Source organism: Amblyomma mixtum, chromosome 10 (genome assembly GCF_055824585.1).
Source record: "Amblyomma mixtum isolate Tamu chromosome 10, ASM5582458v1, whole genome shotgun sequence".
NCBI lineage: Eukaryota > Metazoa > Arthropoda > Arachnida > Ixodida > Ixodidae > Amblyomma > Amblyomma mixtum.
In genome coordinates, this window is record NC_143021.1 from 1,503,582 (window position 1) to 1,526,966 (window position 23,385).

Sequence of the window (23,385 nt, forward strand, 5' to 3'; positions counted from 1 at the left end):
TTACCGGTTATCACATGAAAGCTTGGCTGCAACGTCGAGACACTAAAAACCCTCTACGATCGACGACGGCCACTAGTAAACCTTGTTAGCGGCTGTTTACTGGCAAACAATTAACGCGCTTACTTTCTCTCGTTGCTTTTCACAAAAAAGCGATTTTCGTAATGGTCAAGCCTTCGCAGTCATTTTTACCGCAACTTGCCCACAACGTTATTCTGGACATCTAGCGTAACGATCAGTAACATATCTGTATGTGTCTGGGTTGCGCCTGTCTCGGCCGAGTCCTCGCTTTCATCTAAGTGCACAAGAATGCTTAAGGCTGGCGTTTACCTTGTGATAAATACTGCAATCTCTATAATGCTGAAAACATGACCTTATGGCGGCATTTTAAGAACTGGAGTGCGCGCTAGGAGAGCGATCACATGACGAATGCAGCGGTAGTTTGATGGTGCTCTCATTTTTTTTTTTCGCTGACACTTTCGGAGGTGGCAAAGCCAGCTGCTGAAGACTCTTGATACATAAGCCATTTATTTACACTCTTTCACGCTGTGACTACGGAGGCGCTGACGAGTGCAAGGAAATATTGCTCATGTGCGCGCTTCGCGCTACCAAAATAAGAGACAAGCTGTGAGCGGCCACGCAATAAGCAAAAAATGAGCAATGATAGAAATCACGGAGAAACATGTACAAAAAATAAAAAGCGCTAGGTGTTCAACGTGGTTAAACCCAGCAGACGTGCGAACGCATGTGTTTAGGTTGTTTGGCTCATGGTTTTGCTTTGCTGGGGCGTTGGCACGTCTGGCGACGATATTAGACTGAAGTTAAGCTCTGATCGAGGTTAAGCTGGTCTGATGTGTTCGTTCCGAAGGTGGACGTTGATAAGTAAGCTGGTAGGCCTTCGAATATCCGTGGGACGACACCGGGCCTGAGTTTCGGTTTCTCGCGCATTGCAGCTACACTGCTTCTCTGTTGGTCATAAACTCGTGAGACCGAATCAGTGGGGCAAAATGCCTCTCGCAGACACGTACATGCTTGGAGTCTAAGCTAAAGTGAGCTAGAAGGGGGTAGTGGGCTCACTCCTTAGCCGCCGCCATGCATTGCGGTGACGCCGTCTATGTCAGCAGATTATAGACCTTTTTCAGTTTTAGCCTAGCTCCCAGCGCGCCGAACACCGCCATGTTGCTTTCCTCCTCTCTGGCTGGTTCGGAAAGGCGGTGTCCGTGCGTCCCGTGCGTTCTCTGCGGTTCTCCGTGTTTACTGTATGCGGTTGCCTAACTGTAGCAGCCCGATTTGGGTGTATGTGCGATTAAAGCTGCAACGAGGTCTTCGGGAAACCACTGCGCAGTCGTCTGCTGTTCAAACAACTACATTAAGCGAAGGCGGCTTGAAGCGGAGCAGTGTGAAGAACACAGAGAGCCACGGCGGCAGTGCGGTTGCGGGATTTTTCAGCTACACATACCTTACACGCGAGCACCTACTGCTGATGTCGCTAAGATATGTGTTGTCTGTAACCCTTGCAAAATCAAAACATAAGTAATAACTTGGGTAAATGATGCAGCAGCACGGCGGGTTACGTGAAACATTTCTGTTATAACTGCCGATACTGGCGACTGATTACATAAAGACAACGGCACTGTAAACATAGCTATTTGACAGTACTTGAAAGCCATGATGCATTGCGCAAATGCCACAGCTGTTTGCTTGCAGTAAATATCCGATAAACCAGCAGGACTTAAAAAACTGAAGGCCGCAGCTTTGGCGTGTCCACCTTGCATCGTGACACCTGATGCTTCGACCAAATTCTTTTTTTCAACTGACGCCATAATGCAAAGTCCCGATTGTTTAAAAAAAATGTGTCTATTAGGGACGTGCAATCAGCAGGCACGCAGTGCCGACCACACGCACGCGCTTTCTCGCTCTTTCGGCATTAATCAGCGGCCGCACCCGAGACTGACCAAGCAGATATGCTCCTCAATAACTGTCACAGCAGGTGCACCAGTTTCAAGTGTATAAATTACATCGCGTTCAAAGGCCACGACTCTCTACTACTTCTTTTTCTGAGTTTAGCGAAATGTCAGACGACGCGAAGCTCCAAATCCAGTTTCCTCTGTTCCTGCGACACTTTGCTTCGACGCACGCCGCCAACGGATGCACTGGTGCTCCGAAGAGCGCTGCCACGCACTCGCATGTCCACGCTAAGAGTGGACCACCCTACATGTGCACGCTTCACCAGTTATTTTACCGTTAGTACGAAGTAATCAAGGAATTTATGCAAAGCCAAAAGCCGGAACAGAATTCTGTGCGCTTATGCGCTCCAGCGCTGCCTTCTCCATGTAGCACTACAGAAAGTACCGTTTTTTAGGACAGTGCGGAGGGAAAATGTAGTGAAAGACGCGGTCGAGCGCAATTTCAATCAGTTCGTGTCACCGGCGCAACGCAGATCAGACCGCTTGAGCGCTTGACAGCAACACTGCTGTTAGCTCGGAAGGGAGCGGTTTTTCTTTTATAATTATAACTACAACATAGAAGCGCTCAGCAAGCTCCGTGCTCGCATTAATAAATGTCTCCATTATAGATACCAGAAAGCCGTTAAAGAAATTGCGCACACTTGCGTAGAAGCGCACCTCCAATGCCGATTTTCGGCACAACTTGCAGGGAAACATCCGCGTCGCCGCTCGCCGAAACACGGGCCATTTTGTTCACAGTTGTTCAGTGCATACAGTGCAACACTTTGCAGGCCAAAATCATGCAAAAATCAACACTCGGATAAGGCTGAACAGCGCGGCGAGTACTCGCTGCCTGTATCGCAGCGGCGGCCGCCCAAGCCAACATGGCGGAGAAATCGGCCAGACGCAAGACGGCGCTGCTGTCGAAAGATGGCCGCGCGCATCTGAAAAAGGTCTATACTTCTCCGCGCCCCCGCGAGGCGGCAACACCGCCGCCTTCACTGTAGGAGCGTGCGTTGACGCGCGTTTGAGCCGCTGCCAGGGTTGCCAGGTTTGGCTACTTTGCGCCAAATTGGCTACTTTTAGGACCGCCTGGCGACAAAAATTTGAACTTGGCTACATGGCTACTTTTTGGCTACTTTTGAAATCGAAGTTAGGAGTGTAATGGACCTCTTTTTCTGCCAATGGTCCATGCATCTTTGCTTGAGCGCGTCAGAATGCCATACGTGAACACCATTATTCTGCGATGCCAGTCTTTTTGTTGAAATTTTGCCATGGCTGTTGCTTAGGAACACCAATTATTTCTCCTCTGAAAAGAAGAAAAAATGATTACTTTTCCCGCACTCTCTTTCCCTTCAGAAATTTCTCGCGCATTTCCGTGCTTCTGTCCCATGGTGTTCATGTATTTCCTTTCATTTCATTTGCGATAATTTTGTAATTCAGAGTTATTCGCATTCACAATTACCCTGCGTCCTACAAGAATTATATATTTTTTGCGCCCTTTATGCTTCTGGTGACGCTTTCCTGCAACCTTGGCGCTATTTTTGGCTACTTTTGACACTTCGGCAGCTGGTTGGCTACTTTTTTGGCTACTTTTCTGCTTTTTCTGGCTCCTTTTAAAATTTAGGACCTGGCAACCCTGGCCGCTGCCGCCGCTGCAGCCGCTGCTGTTTGCCTTCGCGTCTTTCGCGTTGCCATAATCAGTACACCAGCCTATCTTACGTAGAAAGTCGGATACAAATACTGGATGACGTGAAGAACCAGTCAGGACCCCCTTGAAAACCTATTTGGTATTATCCGGTAGTCATCAGGTAGCAGTGACGGCCCCACTCCCAACACAGTTTTTGATAATGTCTTTCATTTAGTGGTCTTGTCAAGACAGTAATCCAGGGGGAGGTAGCCGCATTGCTAGATATACAGACTTGTGCTGACACGCTGTCACATCAAGAAAGCACAAATGCAGCTACGAGTGTAAATAGGTCAGCCAGTTACTGCACCGACATCTGCTGACCACAGCCAGCGTACAGCTAGAAGTGATTCTAGGCTATTTTACATTTCTGGGTACTTCGCTAGAAAACGTGTAGTGAAAACGAATTGGGAAGCCTGTACAAGCCTACGAACCATGGCACCGCAGGGAGGCTAAGCTTCTTGTTCGGCTTACAACTTTTCGCGACAATTTCCAAATTTCAGCAACCTTTCATAACATCTCAAAGAACAGCTATATTTTACTCGCGTGCGCACGGTACTCGAATATGCCTCAGTGTGCTGGGACCCGCACACACAAGAACTTATTGATAAAGTGACCCTAGCAATAAGGGAGTAATTACTCATTGGCATCCACCCAAGCGCAGCCATACGGCTACAAAGGAAAGCATTTGACCAAATTAAGTGACCCTAGTAGCACAAAATGTCGCCAGAACGTTATGACAACGTCGCCAATGTTTTATAATGTTGTGCAACATACTCCAACGTTACAGCAACATGCCCATAAGTTGGTCAGGATGACACTCTCTGCTAACATTGCAGCCAAATGCTCAGAAATTCGTTAGGATAACATACCATCTGCCATCTTTGGAACAACATCGAGAAGCAACGTTGAGGCAATACAGCCTGATGAACGTTATTATAATGCTTGAATCATAACAATAAAGCAACATTACAAATATATTTCAAGCACAGAGTTCCAGAAGTTTTCCGACTGTTGCTACAGTAAACATTTTTTTCAACTAGCAGTACTTTGCAACTGAACCTCTTCTGTTGCGCCTGCTATAAATTGCATGCACAGCTGGATTAATATGTCGCAAAGCTTTGTTTATTACCTATTCGCCACTGTCACCCTTGGTACACACTTCAGGAACGGCTATATAAGCTTGACTCTATATGCTATCCGCTCGGAGGTGAGTGTATGAGTTACATATGTTGTACTGTATTCTGGAGCTCAAGTGCCGGTCGCTCTCGTTGGTCCTCGAAAAGCGTTATGATATCTTGTGAAGCTTACCAATTGGCAGGCCTGCATGCTTGTGCAGGGTTGCTAAATTTTTCAAGAATGTTACATATAATGTTATGAAACATTGTGGCAACGTTGCAGCAATGTTGTACATATGTGGACACAACATCGTGGAAAATGTAGCATCAATGTTTTTCACATATGTTGTCTTGATATTGCCAAAGGAGGACACTAGCCACGTTAATGCAGCCTAAATAGGTAACATTGCTGCAATGTTCCAGCAGCAATCTGTGCTACTAGGAGAAAAAAATACAAAACAGGGCAGTCCGCTTTGTATTTGGAAATTATTCCACGACACTCAGTATCTCGGAAAGCAAAGGGAATCTTCAGTGGCTAGAACTTAAAACTCGAAGAAGAAATCTGTGATCAAAATTTTTACATAACATTTTCTATTCCAAGAGTGGCATAGACGGATCAAAATATTTGGAGCCGTCTTTCTATGTCTCGAAGCGAAGTGGGACCACAACCTAAAGCTTTATGAACTTCCTTTTAGAGGTGACGTACCCCGTTATTCGTTTTTTCTGCGAATAGTTCGCGAATGGAATGCTTTGTCGCCACATATTGTTAATGTTCTACCTAATGAAGCCTTTTTTCACGCGTTGAGTGCATGATTTCTTGTTTTTTGAATGTGAAGTGACCCCCTGCTGTAATGCCGAAAGGCGATGCAGGTACTAAATAAATAAATAAATGAGAGACTGCTGTATAACGTCAGGTCAGCTGTACAGCTACATGAACAAACTAGAAAATATGTTCGCGGAGTGTTTTTCCTGCAACGAGCTGCATTCGGACAGCATCATGGATGTACTCGGAGTTGTAAAAGAAAGGCTCTCTCAAGAAATCTGGTGCCCACAGCATGCCTCGCGTCTCTCTGCTAACGTTTTTATCTAACGACAAGGTTGCATTTTTTTGTGTGTTTGTGAAAGGAATGCTGGCGGGTCAGGGAAGCGAGAAAAAGATAAACATTTAAAGTTGAGCCGCTGCTCATGAACCATACACGTCCTATAAATCGTGGTTTTCATGTGTTGAGAACTCCACGGTGCGGCCTCACTTCTTTCCTATTCAGTTTTCATGTCAATGTAAAAACTCCATATGCGCGAATAGCCATTTCATTTTACAGTTATTTGAGATACTTTATCTACATTGAACAAGCGCTGCTGCAAGTTTTTAAGCTATGTTGAACACAACAATTTTAGGTAGCTCTGTTCCAGAAACGGTGTGAGCGGCAAATTCACGAGCCAAAAGAAATGCGCGCAACGAAACGGCGCTGACAGCTACAGCTGTAGCCAAAGAAATACCAAGAACGTATGCATGTCCTTGCACGCTTCGTATACTTGAAGCCGTGAATAATAATCCTCAAAAAGCGGGGCTATTGGGCGCCGCAATCATTTTTATTCAGGTGTGTATTCATGTTTCTGATCTGCGTTGCGGCAGGTACGCCGGAGAGGAGCCGGAAACGCGTTTGCGGTTCGAACACGGTGACCTGTTAGTTCATCGTGTGCTACCGGTAGCAGCATTATTTATTATTATATTCGACGTCTGTCTACCTGCTCCATGCAAGTCTAACAAATGCGAGTGAAGGCAGCGAGTTTTTCCAAGCCAGACTGCCGCGAGAAAGCTGCTCAACCAGCAAAGCGCTACAGTGAAGTGGCCGGTGGCGCCACCCCGTGCGTGTAACATATACTGCGTCAGGGAAAGAGCCCCAGCGAGCCCACTACACACTTCTAGCTCACTTTATCTAAGCTAAAGCCACCGCTTTCCTGTCGGGGTATCACCCGCTCCCATATTTTACGCTGCTCGGCGTCGCTTGGCAGACACAACAGCGAGGCCTTTTCCTGCGTACCTCCGTAGCCGGAGCGGCAACCCGTCACGCAGCAAGTATTCGGCATCGCAGGCTTGCACGTCACGTGCACTGTACTTGTTTTGCAAACAAAGGCAGAGTGAAAAGAGGAAATAGTTGCTGCCGCATTGCCGGGGTCCCATTCTACCCGTAGACTCGCGGCCGTAGAGACGCTCGCTCCCTCGCGTCGTTGCCCCCACAGGACTCGTAGCGCCGCCTCGTGGAAGGCGCGGCTCTCCCATAGCATTACGGAGAAGTTTCATGACCATAAAAGCATTGAAGGACTATGGCCATACCCACGGATGCAAAGGAGCAGGGCAAGACATTGTGCGCTGAGTTAGACATGGATTGCACGAACGCACATGAGTTTCAATGTCGCGATCGATTCGTGGCCACCACAGTAGCTGCGTGCTAGTTCTTTCATTCTCACAATGCCAGGATGTCCCTGGTGCAATTCTTCGAGCATTTGAGGCCGGTATTATCGAGAAATAACAACACGCATTCCGAGAATGAGGCATCCTAGTTGCTCAGAAAGTTCACAGCTTCTGTAAAAGAATGGCTTCATTTCTTCACTCACGACGTGATCAGGCCAGCCGTTCATTGCGTGTTGCCTGACTTGTCTCAGAAGCGAATCTCGGCACGTTTCACGTGACACCTCACGATAGTCAATTGGAAGGGGCTGCATGCGAAGGAGATAAAATTGCTCATCCGAGCGTTCTTCACTGTCGCTTGGCAAAGGCAGTCGAGATAAGCAATTTGCGCCGGCGTTTTGTGACGACGGTGAAGGTAAAACTGTAAGCTGAAAGAACATCGTGGGAGGGAACAGCGCGAAACAAAACGACGGACAAAGGAAGAGGACACAAAGACAGCGCTCGTCTTTGTGTCCTCTTCTTTTGTCCGTCGTTTTGTTTCGCGCTGTTCCCTCCCACGATTAGGAGAGTTTCAAATTGGGCTAGTTGGTGGTTGTTATTCTCGTGCATTGTTGCGCTTACGAAGGAACTGGGACACAATCAGGGACGACACAGAACAGATGTGCGCAAACTATCAACTGCAAGTTTATTTCTGAGTGCATGTATATATAGGCATTGTCAAGACAAAAACAAAAACAACAACAAATCCGTGATCACATCGTCATGGCAAGATATCTTTTAACGTCCTGTCCAGCAGTAAAAAACATGCATTATCTTTCTGACTTAGCTGTTTGTTTTTATTTTTCCAAAAATTCTTTTTCCTGATTTGAGAGCTCGATAGAAGGCACGCTTACACATGGCCCTTCTTTTCCTGATTGTATGCAGTATGCTTCCCAAAGTTCCCTGATTAGCTTCTCTCTTGAACCGAGCAGTATTGCTGTCTGCTTAAAGTGAGGTGTGCAATTTTTTCATCTGGCGCAATGCGCTGCCAGATTTCCCGGTGAGTTGACAAGACTGCAGTTGCGCCTATGTTCTCTGAGCCTCTCATTGAGGCACCTACTGGTCTGGCCAACGTACGTTTGCCCGCATGATAGCGGTGTCTTATACACAACACCTTCGCGGCATTCCACGAACTTTGTCTCATGTTTGACGCCACATGACACCTCTTTCTCGGCATTGTCTTCGTCGTTTACTTTCGCGCACATTGCTTTCAATTTTTTGGGTGCAGAAAAAACAACTTTTACGTCGTGTCTTTGTGCAACCTTTTTCAGGTTGTGGGAAAGTGCATGGACGTATGGGATAACCACAGGCCTCTTCTTTTCTTTGGCATTGCCTTGGTCCTTTGTTCGGACTGTCCTTCTAAGCACTTTCTCTGCCACGGAAACGAGCAAAGGTGTCGGATAGCCTGCTTTTCTCAGGCGTGTTGCCTGCAGATGGAAGCTTTCTTGCATCTTGTGGCTGCATGATTTCTTTATGGCCTGCTCAAAAGATGACATGGCCATATTTCGTTTGATCAGCTTGGAATGGGCAGAGTCATACGGTAGTAGGCCTTTCTCATTGCGCGTTTTGTACTGCCAGCATATATGTGGTTCAAGAGTGAGAGCTAGATCAAGGAACTGTAGGTTGTTGTTTGCAGGTAGCTCGTGGGTAAATGTGAGCCCCTTGTGGGCTCTTTTGAACTGCTCCAAAGTTTCTTCCAACACGTTGGGCGTGGCAAAGGTTTTATCTGCACAAACCAAAAAGTCGTCTACATAACGGAAGCACTTTTTATCCGTATCAGTACAAACTCGCCCAGTTATCCATCCTTCTTCAATGTTAAGCTGAAAGAAGTACGGCCCACTATTGTAGTCTAGCTGCGGCAATCGTTGGGATTCCCGTCTTGGGAACGAAAATTGTCTGCAAGGGTCCGTAACAAGAACAAACGAACGCCCAAAAAAGTTAGTAGTGGAAACGCTTGACGCCAAAAACTAGTGCCTCTTTCTGTTGAACCGTTGCTGCCCAGAACGCCTAGGAGCTATAGTCTGTGCATTGATCAGCTGGATCAGCCCCGTGGTGGTGGTGGTGGTGAAAAACTTTAATCAAAGAGAGCTTGAGGGTAAAAAAAAAAACCCTGCTGCATGGTCGGTATCCTTAGTCCGGGACACCGTATGACGAGGCCCCGTCTCGCGCCCGCTTGACCAGAGCCCTTTGGGACTCCAGTGTGGAGCAGTTGAGGAGGGCAGTCTCCCATGCCTCTCGGGTGGGGGTGGGGGAGGGGGGAAGGTGAGGATTCTGAGTACATGCCCACACCATGTGAAAGATATCGCAGATCTCTCCACAGTGCGGGCAGCGCCCATCTGTGTTCGGATCGAAGTGTTTTGCTATTGCAGGACAGAGAAGGGTTCCTGTCTGCAGGCGCCGCAGAGTTCGCTCCTCCGCCTTACTCAGCCCCTTGACAGGTGCCGGGTAGAGACGGTGGCTGTCGCAATAATAAATTAGGATTTCGCGGAACCGCAGAAGCGGTTTATGAGCTTCTGAGCCATGAGAGCTAGGATGAGGAGCCCGGTGTGTGAGCGCTCGGGCGGCCGCATCAGCGGCCTCATTGCCTTCGTAGACCCTGGTGGCCAGGAGCCCAGATCACTTTTGTGCGAGTTGGATCGGCGAGAGCGCGTCTTAGAATTTGCGAGGCCAGAGGTGATATTTCGCCTGCAAGATAATGTTCACAGGCCCGGCGAGAGTCTGCGATAACCGTTTTCGATTTTGGATCGGCGGCAGCGAGAGCTATTGCGACTTCCTCCGCTCGTGTTGAATTTGGGGCCCGAAAAGATAGCCCATCGACATTCATTCCCCGGTGGACTACGGCAGCCGTGAAGAATCCCGCGGGCGACGGCCCTGTGATGTCCACGTAATAGACGCCCTCTTTATAACCATATTGCCTCTCAAGCGTGCGAACCCGCGCTTGTCGTCTGCCTTCATGTGCAGCCATGTGCATGTCACGCGGGAGCGGAGCGACCAAGAGCATGTGGCGCCACAGCACCGGAATGTTCTCCGTCCCCTCTGGTATGCATGTGTGTTGGATGTGTAAGCGGTTTAGCAGGCGGCGCCCAGGCACCGTCTGCGATAGCCGCGTATATTGGTTCACGAGGTGGGCCTCCCGCAACTCCTGATAAGAGTTTACCACTCCCAACGCCTTCAGTTTGGCGTTGGAGGTAGCCACCGGAAGGTCCAGTGCTCGCTTTGTTGCCTTCCTGATGATGGCGTCAATGCGTTCGTCTTGTTGTTTGGTGGTGCGTAGGTACGGCACGGCGTAGAGGATCCGGCTGGTCACGAAGGCATAGGCGAGCCGTAGCGCGTCCCTGCCCCGCAGACCACCCCGCTTGTTGGAAACACGGCGGATCATGCGCCCTACCTGTTCACCTATGCTCTTTAGTTTCGCTATAGTAGAGTCCGGCCTAAGTTTGTTATTGATGAACAGACCCAGGATCCGGAGCTCCGCCACTTCTCTGATGGGACCGCCTGACAGAGATATGTGTAGAGACGTGTTGTCCTTGTGGTTTGTCCTGACGTGTAGAAGCTCTGATTTGGCGGGAGCACATTGGAGACCACAGTCGGCAGCATATGCTTCGACTATGGTGGCGGCCTGCTGAAGGCGGTCCTCTATCTCCCCAAGGCTCCCCTCGGTGGTCCAGATTGTAATGTCGACTGCGTAGAGTGCCTGTTTTATGCCATCCACCTGAGCCAGTCGGCCGGGCAGGTGCATCATGGAGATGTTGAAAAGGAGCGGTGATAACACCGCCCCCTGTGGTGTACCGTCTTTGTCAAAAGTAACCAGGCTGCATGGTTTGCTTCTAGCTTGTATACTGGAGCCCTTGTGGCTTTCCTAAAAATCAAAACGTGTTGGAAGGTAAGAAGACCCCCAGTCCTTACCTTTAACGACCATTTCAGCTTCATGGAAGCTTTAAGGGCTCCACTGTACGAGCTAGAAGCAAACCATGCAGCCTGGTTACTTTTGACAAAGACTGTACCTCGTGTGCCCATAGAGTACGGGCCGTATTCCTCGTCCTCGATCCGGAGGAGTGCCTGACGCGCAGAGAGGAAGTCTCTGACATAGGCGAAGACCTTCGCCCCGCAGTTAATGGTGTTCAAGTTAGAGAGTATGGTGCCATGTTTAACTTTGTCAAACGCCCCCTTAAGATCGAGGGCGAGAATGGCCTTGTCGTTTTGTTGCATGGCTGTGGGTCGTATTATGTCCCTGTGTAGTTGGAGTAGGACATCCTGTGCAGACATGTGCGGGCGGAACCCGAACATAGTGTCTGCAAAGAGGCCCTTACTCTCCATGTATGGAGAGAGGCGATCCCGAACCATCGTCTCCATGAGCTTTCCCACACACGAGGTTAATGAGATGGGTCTCAAGTTGTCCGTACTCACGGCTTTACCTGCTTTGGGGATGAACGTTACAAGCGATGTTTTCCATTCGAGTGGGAGCGGACACCCACCCAGATCTGATTTATGTATTGTAGCAAATGGAGGTATGCAGAGTCGGAGAGGTTCGCCAACAGTTTCACTGTTATGCGATCCCGACCCGGTGCCCCACCTCAGCGCATTTTAGCCAGGGCCGCCTTAAGGTCATGCAACTCAAAAGGGGCGTCTAAATCCTGATATGGCTTGCCGGAGTACGTGTACTCGGGCCCAACCGGGTCATTTGTGCGGCAGAGATACCTGTCGCACAAAGTGTCCGCAAGTTGCGCCGTCGTACCTTGGTACCCGTGCAGAGCCCGCCGGAGCTGTTTTTGCGTCTCCCCTTTCGTTTGAGAAGGGTCGATGAGGCTGCGCAAGAGACGCCAATTCCCCTTCGAGCTCATCTGACGCGCTGCCGAGTTGCAGCGTTCTATCCAATTGGTGTCTGTGAGCTGGGCGGCATATGCCGCAGCCTGCTCCGTAAGTTGTGCAATGCGAGCTCTAAGCTTGCGATTCGTCTTGTGTTTCTTTCATCGTTTTGTTAAGCTCCGGCGCGCCTCCCACAGATGCAGGAGGTGATTGTCCACTGCGGGGATCACGTCGGTGGTGTGAAGTGTTTGCGTGTGTTGTTTCTGTATGTTGGTGACCTGTGTTGCCCACTCCGCATAGCCATCGGAGAATAGTACCGGAGGGACGTCCTGAGTTCGAAATTGGTGCCAATTGGTTATTTTCGCCTGGCCCCATTTTTTACGGGCTGCTTTCGCCAAAAGCGTGATGCGGAGAAGGCAGTGGTCGCTGCCCAGGGTATCCCCCAGGTTCTCCCATGTGGCGTTTGTAGTGTTCCTAACCAGAGATAAGTCAGGACACGTGTCACGGGTGACCGAGTTGCCCACACGTGTGGGGCAAGACGGATCCGTGAGCAACGTAAGACGAAGGGTGGAGATGAGCTCCGCCAGCTTGCGTCCCCTGGATTTCTCGAAGTGATAGCCCCAGTGTAGACTGGGTGCGTTGAAATCCCCAATGATCACCAGGGGTTCATTGTCAGCCGATTTGAGAGCACGATAGAAAATTTCGCTGAAAGTAAAACGCGGCTTATGCGGGGGGCAATACACGTTAAGCACATGTATTGACGGGTCGCGGCGCCTGAGAGGCAGAACCCTCACCATGGTGTATTCCTGCTCAGTCTCCAGATCAAGATCGACCTGAATCGCGGTGTATGCTTTATGCAGCAGGATGCAGGTCGAGGGCCCCCCCTGAAACGAGCTATACCCAGAGAATTTAGCATCATTGCCGGGCTCTTGCAAAGCAAGAAGCGCCGGCATGTCACCAAGGGACTGCAGGTAGAGCTGGAGATGTGACCGTTTTTTGCAGGCTCTGAAACCCCTGCAGTTCCATTGAATGATTTCGAATTGGTCTAATTTTTTGGCTTTCTGAGAAGGTTTGCCAGCCATATTGATGTTTTTATTTTACGGTGCTGGGTAGCCACTCGGTTCGGGGGCCGGCGCAGCCCCAGGTAGGGGTTGCATCAACGCCGCGGCTATCGGGCCGGAACCGCTTTCTTCCGCTGCCTGTCGAGGAGCTATTTTACGTTTTAGCTGCGGGGAGTCGCAGGAGAGAGAATTTTTTATCTGGGAGCTGACCCAGGGCTGCACCGCCTTAAGGACAGAGTCAGTCACCTGGGCCGCAATGTCGGGAAGCATTGCAGTAAATGCGGCACTGAACATGTCCTGAAAGGACTCGCGGACCGCAATCATAATTTGGTTCGGGAGCGCTGCCACCCGCTCCTCCAACTGCTCGGCTTTACGCTCCAGGGCCTCGAAGCGGCCGGCGTCCGCAGGGGCCGAATCGACCACCGTGTCCGCGGTTTGCCGCGAGACGCTAGTTAGGAAAGATGATACTGAGGATCCGTCATCACTATCCTCGGGCTCAGCGTTCTGCATGGGCTCGGACTGCCCGGCCTGCTTAGCTTCTAATTCTTGAATTTTACGGGCGAGAATTTGATTTTGGCGCCTGAGCTCCTCTACCTGCCGCTGTAGGGCGGATTCGGTGGGGGAGGGAGGGGGGGTGGGCCCAGAGACTAACTCACTCCAACTGCTCACCTGATTTTGGCGCGGTACCAGAGGTGGGAAATCCTCGGCTTTCAGGACCGGTGGCCTCGTCGGGTTCCCGGACTTCACAAATTTTGGCGGCCCGGACTGGGCCTTCTTGGGTTCGGGCTTGGGCCCCGGAGCCTGCTTGGGTCCGGCCGTGGGCGTCTGGGGTTTTTTGGGTCCCGGCGTCTGCTTCTGCTTTGGGGTGGGTGGGGGTCCCGGCTTGATGACCTTGCGGTACTTGCCCGCGCAGCCAGGCGCTCCGGTGGGATGGCTGCCTCCGCAGATGAGGCAGCACGGGGAGCACTGGTGTTCAGCTGGGCCACCGTCAGGAGCAGCAGCAACCTGAGCCCCGCAGCGTTCACAGCGTCCAGGCTGCGGCCGCGGGCAGGCGTCGGCCCGATGCCCCACCGTGCCACAGCGAGGGCAGGCAGGGATCGTTTTCTTATAGAAGCGGACGGGGAGACGCTCGCAACTATAAAGCACGGTCTGCGGCACCCTTGGCCCCACAAAGGTGACCACAGCAACCTGCGTTTTGCCCAGTTTGCGCACGGATACTACGTTGGGGGTCCTCACTGAGTTTTTTCTTAACAGTCTCAGATGTCTCTTCCGGGGAGACGGTGATGACGCCCTTGCAGAATTCGCCGGATAGCTTAGGGTGGCCCCGGAATAGCACCTTGCGGCCTCCGACCGGCAGCATGACGTCCCGGAGCAGCTTCTCCGCAGCTTCCACTGATTTCAGTGTGCACACGAGCACATTTTGCTCCCACACGGGCCCACACTTGCGGGCCCACACTTTTGCCCCACACTTGCGGCGTCCCCGAGGATGCTGCGAACGGCAGGGCCGGCTTGTCCAGGTCCTAAGGTGGCCTTCAGGTCGATGGTTTCTCGTGGCTTAAGCACCACAATGATTTCGTCTTTCCCGATGCGGGGCGTGTGTTGCGACCGCCACCGGGGCTGTTTTGCTTGTTGCACAGCTGCATGTTGCGCGTTCTCGCCCTGCACATGTGCAGAGCGTCCCGCCACCCGTTGCTGGCCACCCGTTGCCACCCGTTGCTGGCCGGCGTCCGTGTTGGCGTCCCTGGAGGCCTTAGTATTCCTGCGTCCGCGCCATACGCGGACCATGTCTTGGAGGTATTCCTCCTCGCTGGGAAGAGGCTCTTCATGTTGAACGGTTTCCATGTTAACGATCCCTATGGAGGTGGGATCGTATCCGGTGACTTGGCCTTGGACCGCCATAGCCGAGGAATCCCAGAGGAAACCCCGAACGCAGCCGGCGCAGGCCTTGCCACCGTCAGGCTTAGCGCCGCAGAGATGGAGCGAGGTCTTCAAAGCACTCAAAATTGGAACAAAAATTCAGCGCACCTTGGGAAATGTGGTGTCCACGGATGCCGCTTAGGTTGCCGGAGACGATGGTGCCAAGCTTTCTACGGGAAAGAGTTGAGGACCGCAAATAACAGCGATCATTGGTAGAGCCGACGTGGCGTGCGACCGCTCGCGCTGCCTGCCACCGGCGTTCCCCCCATCAGCCCCGTCCGCTCCGTCGCTCTGCGCGATGCATGGGCTTTTGGCCGAGTGCAATTTTTTTCCGTGACTACGGACAACTTGAGACCCATCTCATTAACCTCGTGTGTGGGAAAGCTCATGGAGACGATGGTTCGGGATCGCCTCTCTCCATACATGGAGGGTAAGGGCCTCTTTGCAGACACTATGTTCGGGTTCCGCCCGCACATGTCTGCACAGGATGTCCTTCCAACTACACAGGGACATAATACGACCCACAGCCATGCAACAAAACGACAAGGCCATTCTCGCCCTCGATCTTAAGGGGGCGTTTGACAATGTTAAACATGGCACCATACTCTCTAACTTGAACACCACTAACTGCGGGGCGAAGGTCTTCGCCTATGTCAGAGACTTCCTCTCTGCGCGTCAGGCACTCCTCCGGATCGAGGACGAGGAGTACGGCCCGTACTCTATGGGTACACGAGGTACACCACAGGGGGCGGTGTTATCACCGCTCCTTTTCAACATCGCCATGATGCACCTGCCCGGCCGACTGGCTCAGGTAGATCCAGATCCAGGTAGATCCACCGTCATGCGGTGTCCCGGACTAAGGATACCGACCATGCAGCAGGGTTATTTTTTTTATTTTTATTTTTTAACCCTCAAGCTCTCTTTGATTAAAGTTTTTCACCACCACCACCACGCGGCTTCCGTGGCAATCCAGGCGCTCACCCAACGCGCGTCTCGGGGTTAGTCGGCGTTCCGCTGTAGCCATGCCGTTGTCTTCCCCCACGACGAAGGCTTCTAGTCGTTGTATTAAAATGACCACGTATTCAACCAAGGAAAGCCATGTATTACCAAGCCTAGCCACTAATATGCTTCGCATTCCCCAGGCTTAGCCAAGCTGAGCCTCAGCAATTTTCTGTTTCTTCTTTCACTCCCACTTGCTCCCTTGCTCTACAAACGAATGGCGGGAGTCCACCGAGATATGCGAGACAGTTACTGCTTAATTTCCTTTCCTCAAATACAATTTTCATTTTCTTCACTACGGCCCCTCTTTCGCTCTTTCTTCTTTCACTCCCGCTTCCTCCCTTACTCGACGGTGCGGTTCGGGTGTCCACCGCGACGGTTGCTAGGCAACAGCTCATACGGCCATATCAGCAATACAATAGCGCGATAGAGGCGTCCACTGACCCAGGGAGCCAGTTATGTGCGCTTCCTTTCCTTAAAATGATCGGAGTGCAAAACGCGGACACCAATGAACACTATGAACGCCGAACGGGCGACGGCGACGCCGCGAAAGGGGCGCCGAAGAACTGCGCTCTAAAACAGTACAATCAAAAAAGCGACCGCAGTCGCCAAATACAATAAAAACCGCACATGCGGGAAGCCCCCCAAGCGCCAATCGGTTCGGGGAAGCGGCGGTGGGTTGACCACAAGGCTTTCGCCAAGCACACTTTAGAATTTCCAAAGTGTATTCGGTAATTTTTATTTGCAGGTGTAATAAATAACATCTGCGTGTGAACGCCTTTTCGTCTCTTTATTATCCGTTCGAGCGAATGCACTGGATCCGCGCAGTGGGGGGCCGCTCCCCATACCGCCACAGGTTCTATCCGACTATAGCTGCTCTTAAAGCGCATGAGGAGGGCTATAGTTAGGTGGTTTTTTTTCTTCTAAATTGGGTGGCCTTTCTTCGATGTTTATTTGATGACACAGTTGAGGTTTTTTTTCGGCGAATATTATTGCTACTGGTGAATTGCCGTTTACTTTTTGGCTGATGAGATATATTGTTCCTGTGCGGTCAAAAGCCACTTTTAGTTTACTTTGGCATTTTATCCTCGTGAGGATTCGCTTCAAAACTAATGAAGAAAAAGGCCGGCAATTACCGGTTCTAGCCATGCCGGAAGCAAACTCCGTCGCCAATAAAAAGGCAACGGAAGTTAAATGACGAAAACGTTAGACATAAACGCAAGTAGTAAATTTCCAGAAAATTTGGTTTCCTTTAATCGCTTCGGTGTTGCGATAAAAGGCGACCTCCGAGGCCGGGATCGAACCTGCTTCTCTCGGGTCAGCAGCCGAGAGCTATAACCACTGAGACACCGCGGCGGCTTGTTGACGTCAGCGGTGGAACTTTCGCTGACCATCACGGTATCCCGAGTTACATGAGCTTCTTCGTGAAGCTTAGGTGTGGTCTCGAGCGCCTTGCAGCGGAGGCATGCAGCATCAAGAATTAGCTGCCCTAAGCGGGTAAGGAGAATGACGAGCTGTACGCCAGCAGGCGACGTTTATCGACGGTGCAGAGGCGTGCAAGGCAGCGGAGGAATGCCTCAGAACGCACAACGTGCGCTTTGCTAATTTCCTCCGTTGAGTTACAGTGCTCTAGAACCTTAGATCTGAGCGCAACTCCTACTCGATAGCTACGGCGTGCGTGTAGAAGATACTGGCCCTTTTCAGCTGCAGCAAAAACTGAACTCGGCGTATTCGCTTCCGTTGAAACCGAAAACTCCCGCCCGGGAGACGGCCGTGCTGGCTGGCTGAGCCGCTTCCTGTCGTTATCGCAGCCCGAGGTGTGGAGCGAAAAACGGAGGAGGGGCTTCGTCGGCGGCGTGGCTGCCTCCGGCATTCCGCCGAGCGGGACGCGGCCCTGCGGACATGCGCGGCCTGCTCGCCCTCATCGCGCTGCTGCTGCTGCCGGCGGCGGCCCGGTGTGCGCAGTTCACGGCCACCGTGCTGCATACCAACGACGTGCACGGCCGCTTCGAGCAGGTGACGCCGGCCGGCACCCGGTGCACCGAGCAGGCGGCCCGGGAGCACCGCTGCGTCGGCGGCATCGCCAGGCAGAAGACGCTGGTGAGCGAGCCTTTTCTCCTGCGCAGTTCGTTGTATATCCTCCTTGGTTGCCTTTGCTCTCACGCCCAGTAGGCTGCGAACACAACTGAACGTGGGGGTAATGCTTTATTCGCGCGTTTAGGAACGAGGGATTGACGTGGTCGTCGTACCTCGTCCGGCTGCCGCCCTTGCTCGCTCGAGGAGACACGCTTGAGCAGCACAAAGTCACATACGAATGAGAAGAACAATGCCTGTCGCTGTAATCAAGAAAAACAATGTTTTCAGGTTTTTATGCCTTCTAATAAGTTAGAAGTTGAGTCGATATTGCAATGCAATGGATTTATTAATGTTATAAATGTCCCTACACGATTACAAGCAGCAACAGCAATTGATGTCTTTTTTACGAACTCCCCACCAAATCATCGGACTTCTGGAGCAATTAATGGCCACATAAGTGACCATCTACCAATATACCTGATTGATGAAAGACCCCCCTCCCCTAAAAATGGTGTATTCCCAAGCATTTCACACCCGCGCATTAATGATGACACACTGAATCACTTTAGGGCAGCTCTATCAAATTTTGACTGGAGTGCTGTGAAAAACGAAAAAGACCCAGAAGATGCTTACAATGCCTTTATTACCATATTTAAATCAATATATGAACAAAGTTTTCCTCTCGTAACTTCCAAGAAACCCTGCAAAGCCCGCAAACCATGGATAACCGCCGAATGCCTCAAAATGATAAAAAAAAAAACGGACCTTTACAACCGTTTCATCGCAACCAGGTCACTAGATAACCTTAAACAATTTAAAACATACCGGAACACAGTTACATCTTTCCTTCGCCAGGCAAAAAAAAGAGTACATGGAAAATCTGTTCAACCAAGACTTATTAAAGCGGAGCGATCTTGTGTGGAAAAATGTTAACAGAATCTTAAACAGAGGTAAAACTGCTACTAGTGCACTTGAAATATTAGTCAACAATGAAACACTGAGTGGGAAACGACTAGCAGACGATTTCAGTAATTATTTTGTGTTTCAGGCAGATACGAGTTGCAATTTTTGAATATTAAGTGTCTTGACTCGCGGGTTGTTTCCAGTGCTTTCTTGTCTCCAACTGATGCTAATGAAATCAAAAACGGTCTCCTAGCTTTACGTAACAGCAAGTCGTCTGACATTGATGACCTCAAAATTTCACCAGTAAAATACGTCGCTGATGTAATTAGCCCAGTGTTAGAATTTATTTTCAACAGCTGTAGCGAGTGGAGTGGCAGAGTGGTTTCTTGGGCGAGTTGGTTTGCCATATTGAAATATACCTGCGCTTAAAAGACATGGACTGAAAGATAGAGACACACACACATAGCGCTGGACTTACAACTGAATCTTTATTCGGGAAACACTGCTCTTTATGCACACCAGCAGCTGATAAAAAAGGAAGATGGTAACACCCGGATGATAAAAAATCGACAAACTGTCTCGTCACATGTCCAGTCCTACCTTCCCTTTTGCAAAAATGCCCTTTCCTTTGATAGTAGTGAAAGGGACGTACTACTCACGCATGCATGGAACGGAAAGGCGATGGGAATTTTGTTGTTCATTGTCAAGAGTGTAAATGTGTACCTTCCTATAACGAGACGAAGATAGTAAGCAGGAACCGTGACCAAACGGCGCGTGAAATAATTGAAGCCATGAGCATAGCGGACAGTGGGGATGCATGCGTGAGTAGTACGTCCCTTTCACTACTATCAAAGGAAAGGGCATTTTTGCAAAAGGGAAGGTAGGACTGGACATGTGACGAGACAGTTTGTCGATTTTTTATCATCCGGGTGTTACCATCTTCCTTTTTTATCAGCTGCTGGTGTGCGTAAAGAGCAGTGTTTCCCGAATAAAGATTCAGTTGTAAGTCCAGCGCTATGTGTGTGTGTCTCTATCTTTCAGTCCGTGTCTTTTAAGCGCTGTATCGAACACGCAGTGTTCCCAAGCAGAATGCAGTCTGCCAAAGTCACAGTTATTCACAAAGGTGTAGACAAGAACAGTTTGTCAAATTATCGCCCGATATCTATTCTACCTGTTTTTTCGAAGTGTTTTGAAAAGATTTTGTTCAAGCAGATATCTAGTTTTTGTGACAAATATAACATAATAACGCCCAGTCAGCATGGCTTTAGGAAGAACTGTTCGACGGAAACCGCGCTGCTAACTCAAAAAGAGCTAATTTTAGAGTCCTTCGAGCAGAAACTTCTTACTCTTGGTATATTCATCGATTTTTCAAAAGCGTTTGACCGCATAAACCACAAAATAATGTTGACTAAGCTCGAGCATTACGGTTTCCGCGGACAGTTTCTTGACATAATTCAGTCTTATTTAAGTTCTCGATCCCAAGAGGTAAAAATAGACAATGATTTATCTGATATTAAGCGCCGCTTGATATTAATATTAATCTGATATTAATATTAAGATATTAAGGAGTGCCGCAAGGTAGTATTTTGGGGCCAGTACTATTTCTTATTTATGTTAAGGACATCGTTTGTATTAGTAATCTTCCAACATTTGTCATTTACGCTGACGACACAACTTTATTCTTTAGAGCTGCACAGTTGCCAGATCTCGAAAAACAAACCACAAAATGTTTACAGTCACTCCAAGAATGGTCTCAAAATAATTTATTAAACATAAACACTGCAAAAACGAAAGCTGTGCTTTTCAGGCCTCGTAACAACCTGACTAATCTGCCACCACTCAGTTTAAGGATCGGTAAGTCACTTATCGAAATGGTCCCAGCGGTTAAAAGTTTAGGTGTTATTTTTAATGAGAATCTGAGCTGGAATGATCATGTCGACATGGTGATGAACAAGCTGTCAAAGGTTGTCGGTATTTTGTGTCGATTGAGGTATTTCACGACGAAGAGTATTAAGGAGATATTGTGTAGCGCGCTGTTTTCTTCTGTTTTAAATTATTGCTTTTTAGTGTGGGGTACCACGTCTTATACAAATATTAATCGCTTGTATCTCCTTCAAAAGAAAGCTGTACGAAATGTTATGAATGCTCCTCGGCTAGGACACACTGAACCGATTTTCGATGAACTTCGAATCACCCGCCTACCACAGCTGTATGAAACTTTACTTCTACGGCGTTATAAATCCAGTGTAAATAAAAATAATTGCCCTATGGTAAAGCTGTCAGGTTTACAATGCAAAGAGCCAAAGTACTCTACACGAGCGACACCGAAATGGTATGTACCTAGGATGAGAACAAATTACGGCTATCAAATGCTGAGCTACACCCTCCCGCATCGATTAAATAAGGAGTCCGAATTGATGCGTAGCTAGTGCCAAATCTGTTATTTATTTTGTTTGTGTGTATGCTCGTTTGTTCTTCGAAAGTGCTCTGAAGTTTGTGTACCACTGCAATGCCTCTGTGGGGTGCGTCGGCCTCGTCAAGCCTTTCACTGGCTTTTTGTCGACGCACCCAACATCGACATGATGTTCAATAAACATGATTCTGATCGTTCCGTTGTTTTCCGCCGTAGAACTGAAGTAAGGTTTGGTTTGGTTTATTGGGGTTTAACTTCCCAAAGCAACTCAGGCTATGAGGGACGCCGTAGTGAAGGGCTCAGGAAATTTCGATCGCCTGGGGTTCCTTAACGTGCACTGACATCGCACAGCACACGGGCCTCTAGAATTTCGCCCCCATCGAAATTCAGCCGCCGCGGCCGGTATCGAACCCGCGTCTTTCGGGTCAGCAGCCGAGCGCCGTAACCCTGAGCCACCACGGCGGGTAGAACTGAAATAAGGGTTGGCCATAAACGTTGCGCACTAATGGTAGATTCAAGTTCACGTTTCTAGCTTACTGGTGTTACCAGATGGCTAAGCATACAGACTGACTGCGAGTGGGTAATTGCGGTTGATTGACTGCTTGATTGAATGTATAGGCTAATGACGATAGCCTTTATGTGGAAGAAAGTCATAAATGGAATTGACTACCCTGACCTCCGTGCAGCTGCTTTAGAGGAAGCTGAACAGTTCTGCCAGGAACGTTTGGTTGGGTTTATGCCGGTTTAACGTTCAAGGCGACTCAGGTTATGAGGGATTTCGGCCACCTTCAGGGGTTCTCTAGCGTGCACTGACCGCACAGCACACGGGCGTCTAGAATATCGCCTCCATTGAAATCGGACCGCCGCGGACGGGATCGAACCCGCGTCTTTCGGAGCAGCCGAGCGCCAAACGAGGTGTTTCATGGAGGGAGATCAGTCATTTTTAAAAATAACGTTTTTGAGGTAAAGAGAAGTTCTTTGCGGCATAGTAATATCAGTGTTGGCGGACGTCAAAAACAGGCAAGTTAACTAGTCAAGTTTTTAATTAAATTAGTTAACTTCTTAACTATTACTGATAGCGCACCCGCTTGCAATTGTAGCTGGCCGTTAGTAATAGCCATACCAGTTTTTAGAATTTCGAAAACGCGGTTACCCTCGCCGCTGTGGCTCAACTATTTTGGGCCACTTCTGGCGCCACTCGAACACCGCACGCCGGCGGCAGGGCTAAAAGCGACGTCCGTCAAATCGCGTCACTTTGTCACGTGATCTGCACTGTCCCGCCCAGGCCAGGACCGCCGTGACAATGCGCGCGTCTGCGTCGATGAAAAGTGATGAGGTGCTCCGAGGGCACCCACGGTGAGCATATGCTTTGCTGATGCATGGCGACAGTGATAACCTAGGAACGCCGACAGTCCCTGCAACGCAACAACGCAGCATAAAGCGGCGAAAAGTAGAAATAAAACAAGAACGAAAGCAGCGGAGGCAGCTTAGTTGATGTTTTGGAGTGGTCACTTTGTAAGCAGACTGTCTTCGCGTCAGTTCAGCGCTGGGGTGGTATTCTCCCGGTGTCGCCTTTTGCGACATGTCGCATTCGCTCTTCGCTGATTGGCTCGAGCCGCGGTGACGGCGGCGTGACGACACGGACCCGCCTTCCTGCTACGTCATCGTGACGTCGCCCCAATTTACTACGCTTAGTCGAACAACGGAATGCGCTGAAGCGATTCGCGCGGGCGACGGGCTACCGTTAGCGTACGAACGCAATCGGCAGTTGCGGCTTTTGCGCCCTTAGCGTGAAAACATGGCGACGTCCTTTCACGCGAGAGCCGCCCGCTTCAGCCAATTCAGCAGTCCTTGCGATTCCGGTCGGCATGTTTACCGGCAACTACTGGTGTTGTTACTTTTCGCTATGACTTACCTTGCTTCGACGATAAAGTTTAAGCTGCAATTCAGCCTAGTTTTTTAGATACGCTCTCGATTCTGGAGCGCGCAAGCCTAATGGGACCTCCAGCTACA

At 49.8% G+C, this 23,385-nt stretch overlaps 1 protein-coding gene across 5 annotated transcripts in view; it reads left to right on the plus strand.

Moving 5' to 3' along the window:
- The first annotated feature begins 17,838 nt into the window (after window positions 1-17,838).
- LOC149324977 (protein 5NUC-like) overlaps window positions 17,839-23,385 on the plus strand; it is a 263,653-nt gene continuing 258,106 nt past the window's right edge. For 3 of the 5 annotated variants that reach the window (XM_089563643.1, XM_089563647.1, XM_089563645.1), the window contains exon 1: window positions 17,841-18,080. In XM_089563643.1, coding sequence (XP_089419769.1) covers window positions 17,883-18,080 — 198 coding nt within the window. In that variant the 5' untranslated portion in view covers window positions 17,841-17,882. Of the gene's footprint in view, window positions 18,081-23,385 lie in introns of all 5 variants that reach the window. The other 2 variants (XM_089563646.1, XM_089563648.1) reach the window with 2 other exon arrangements.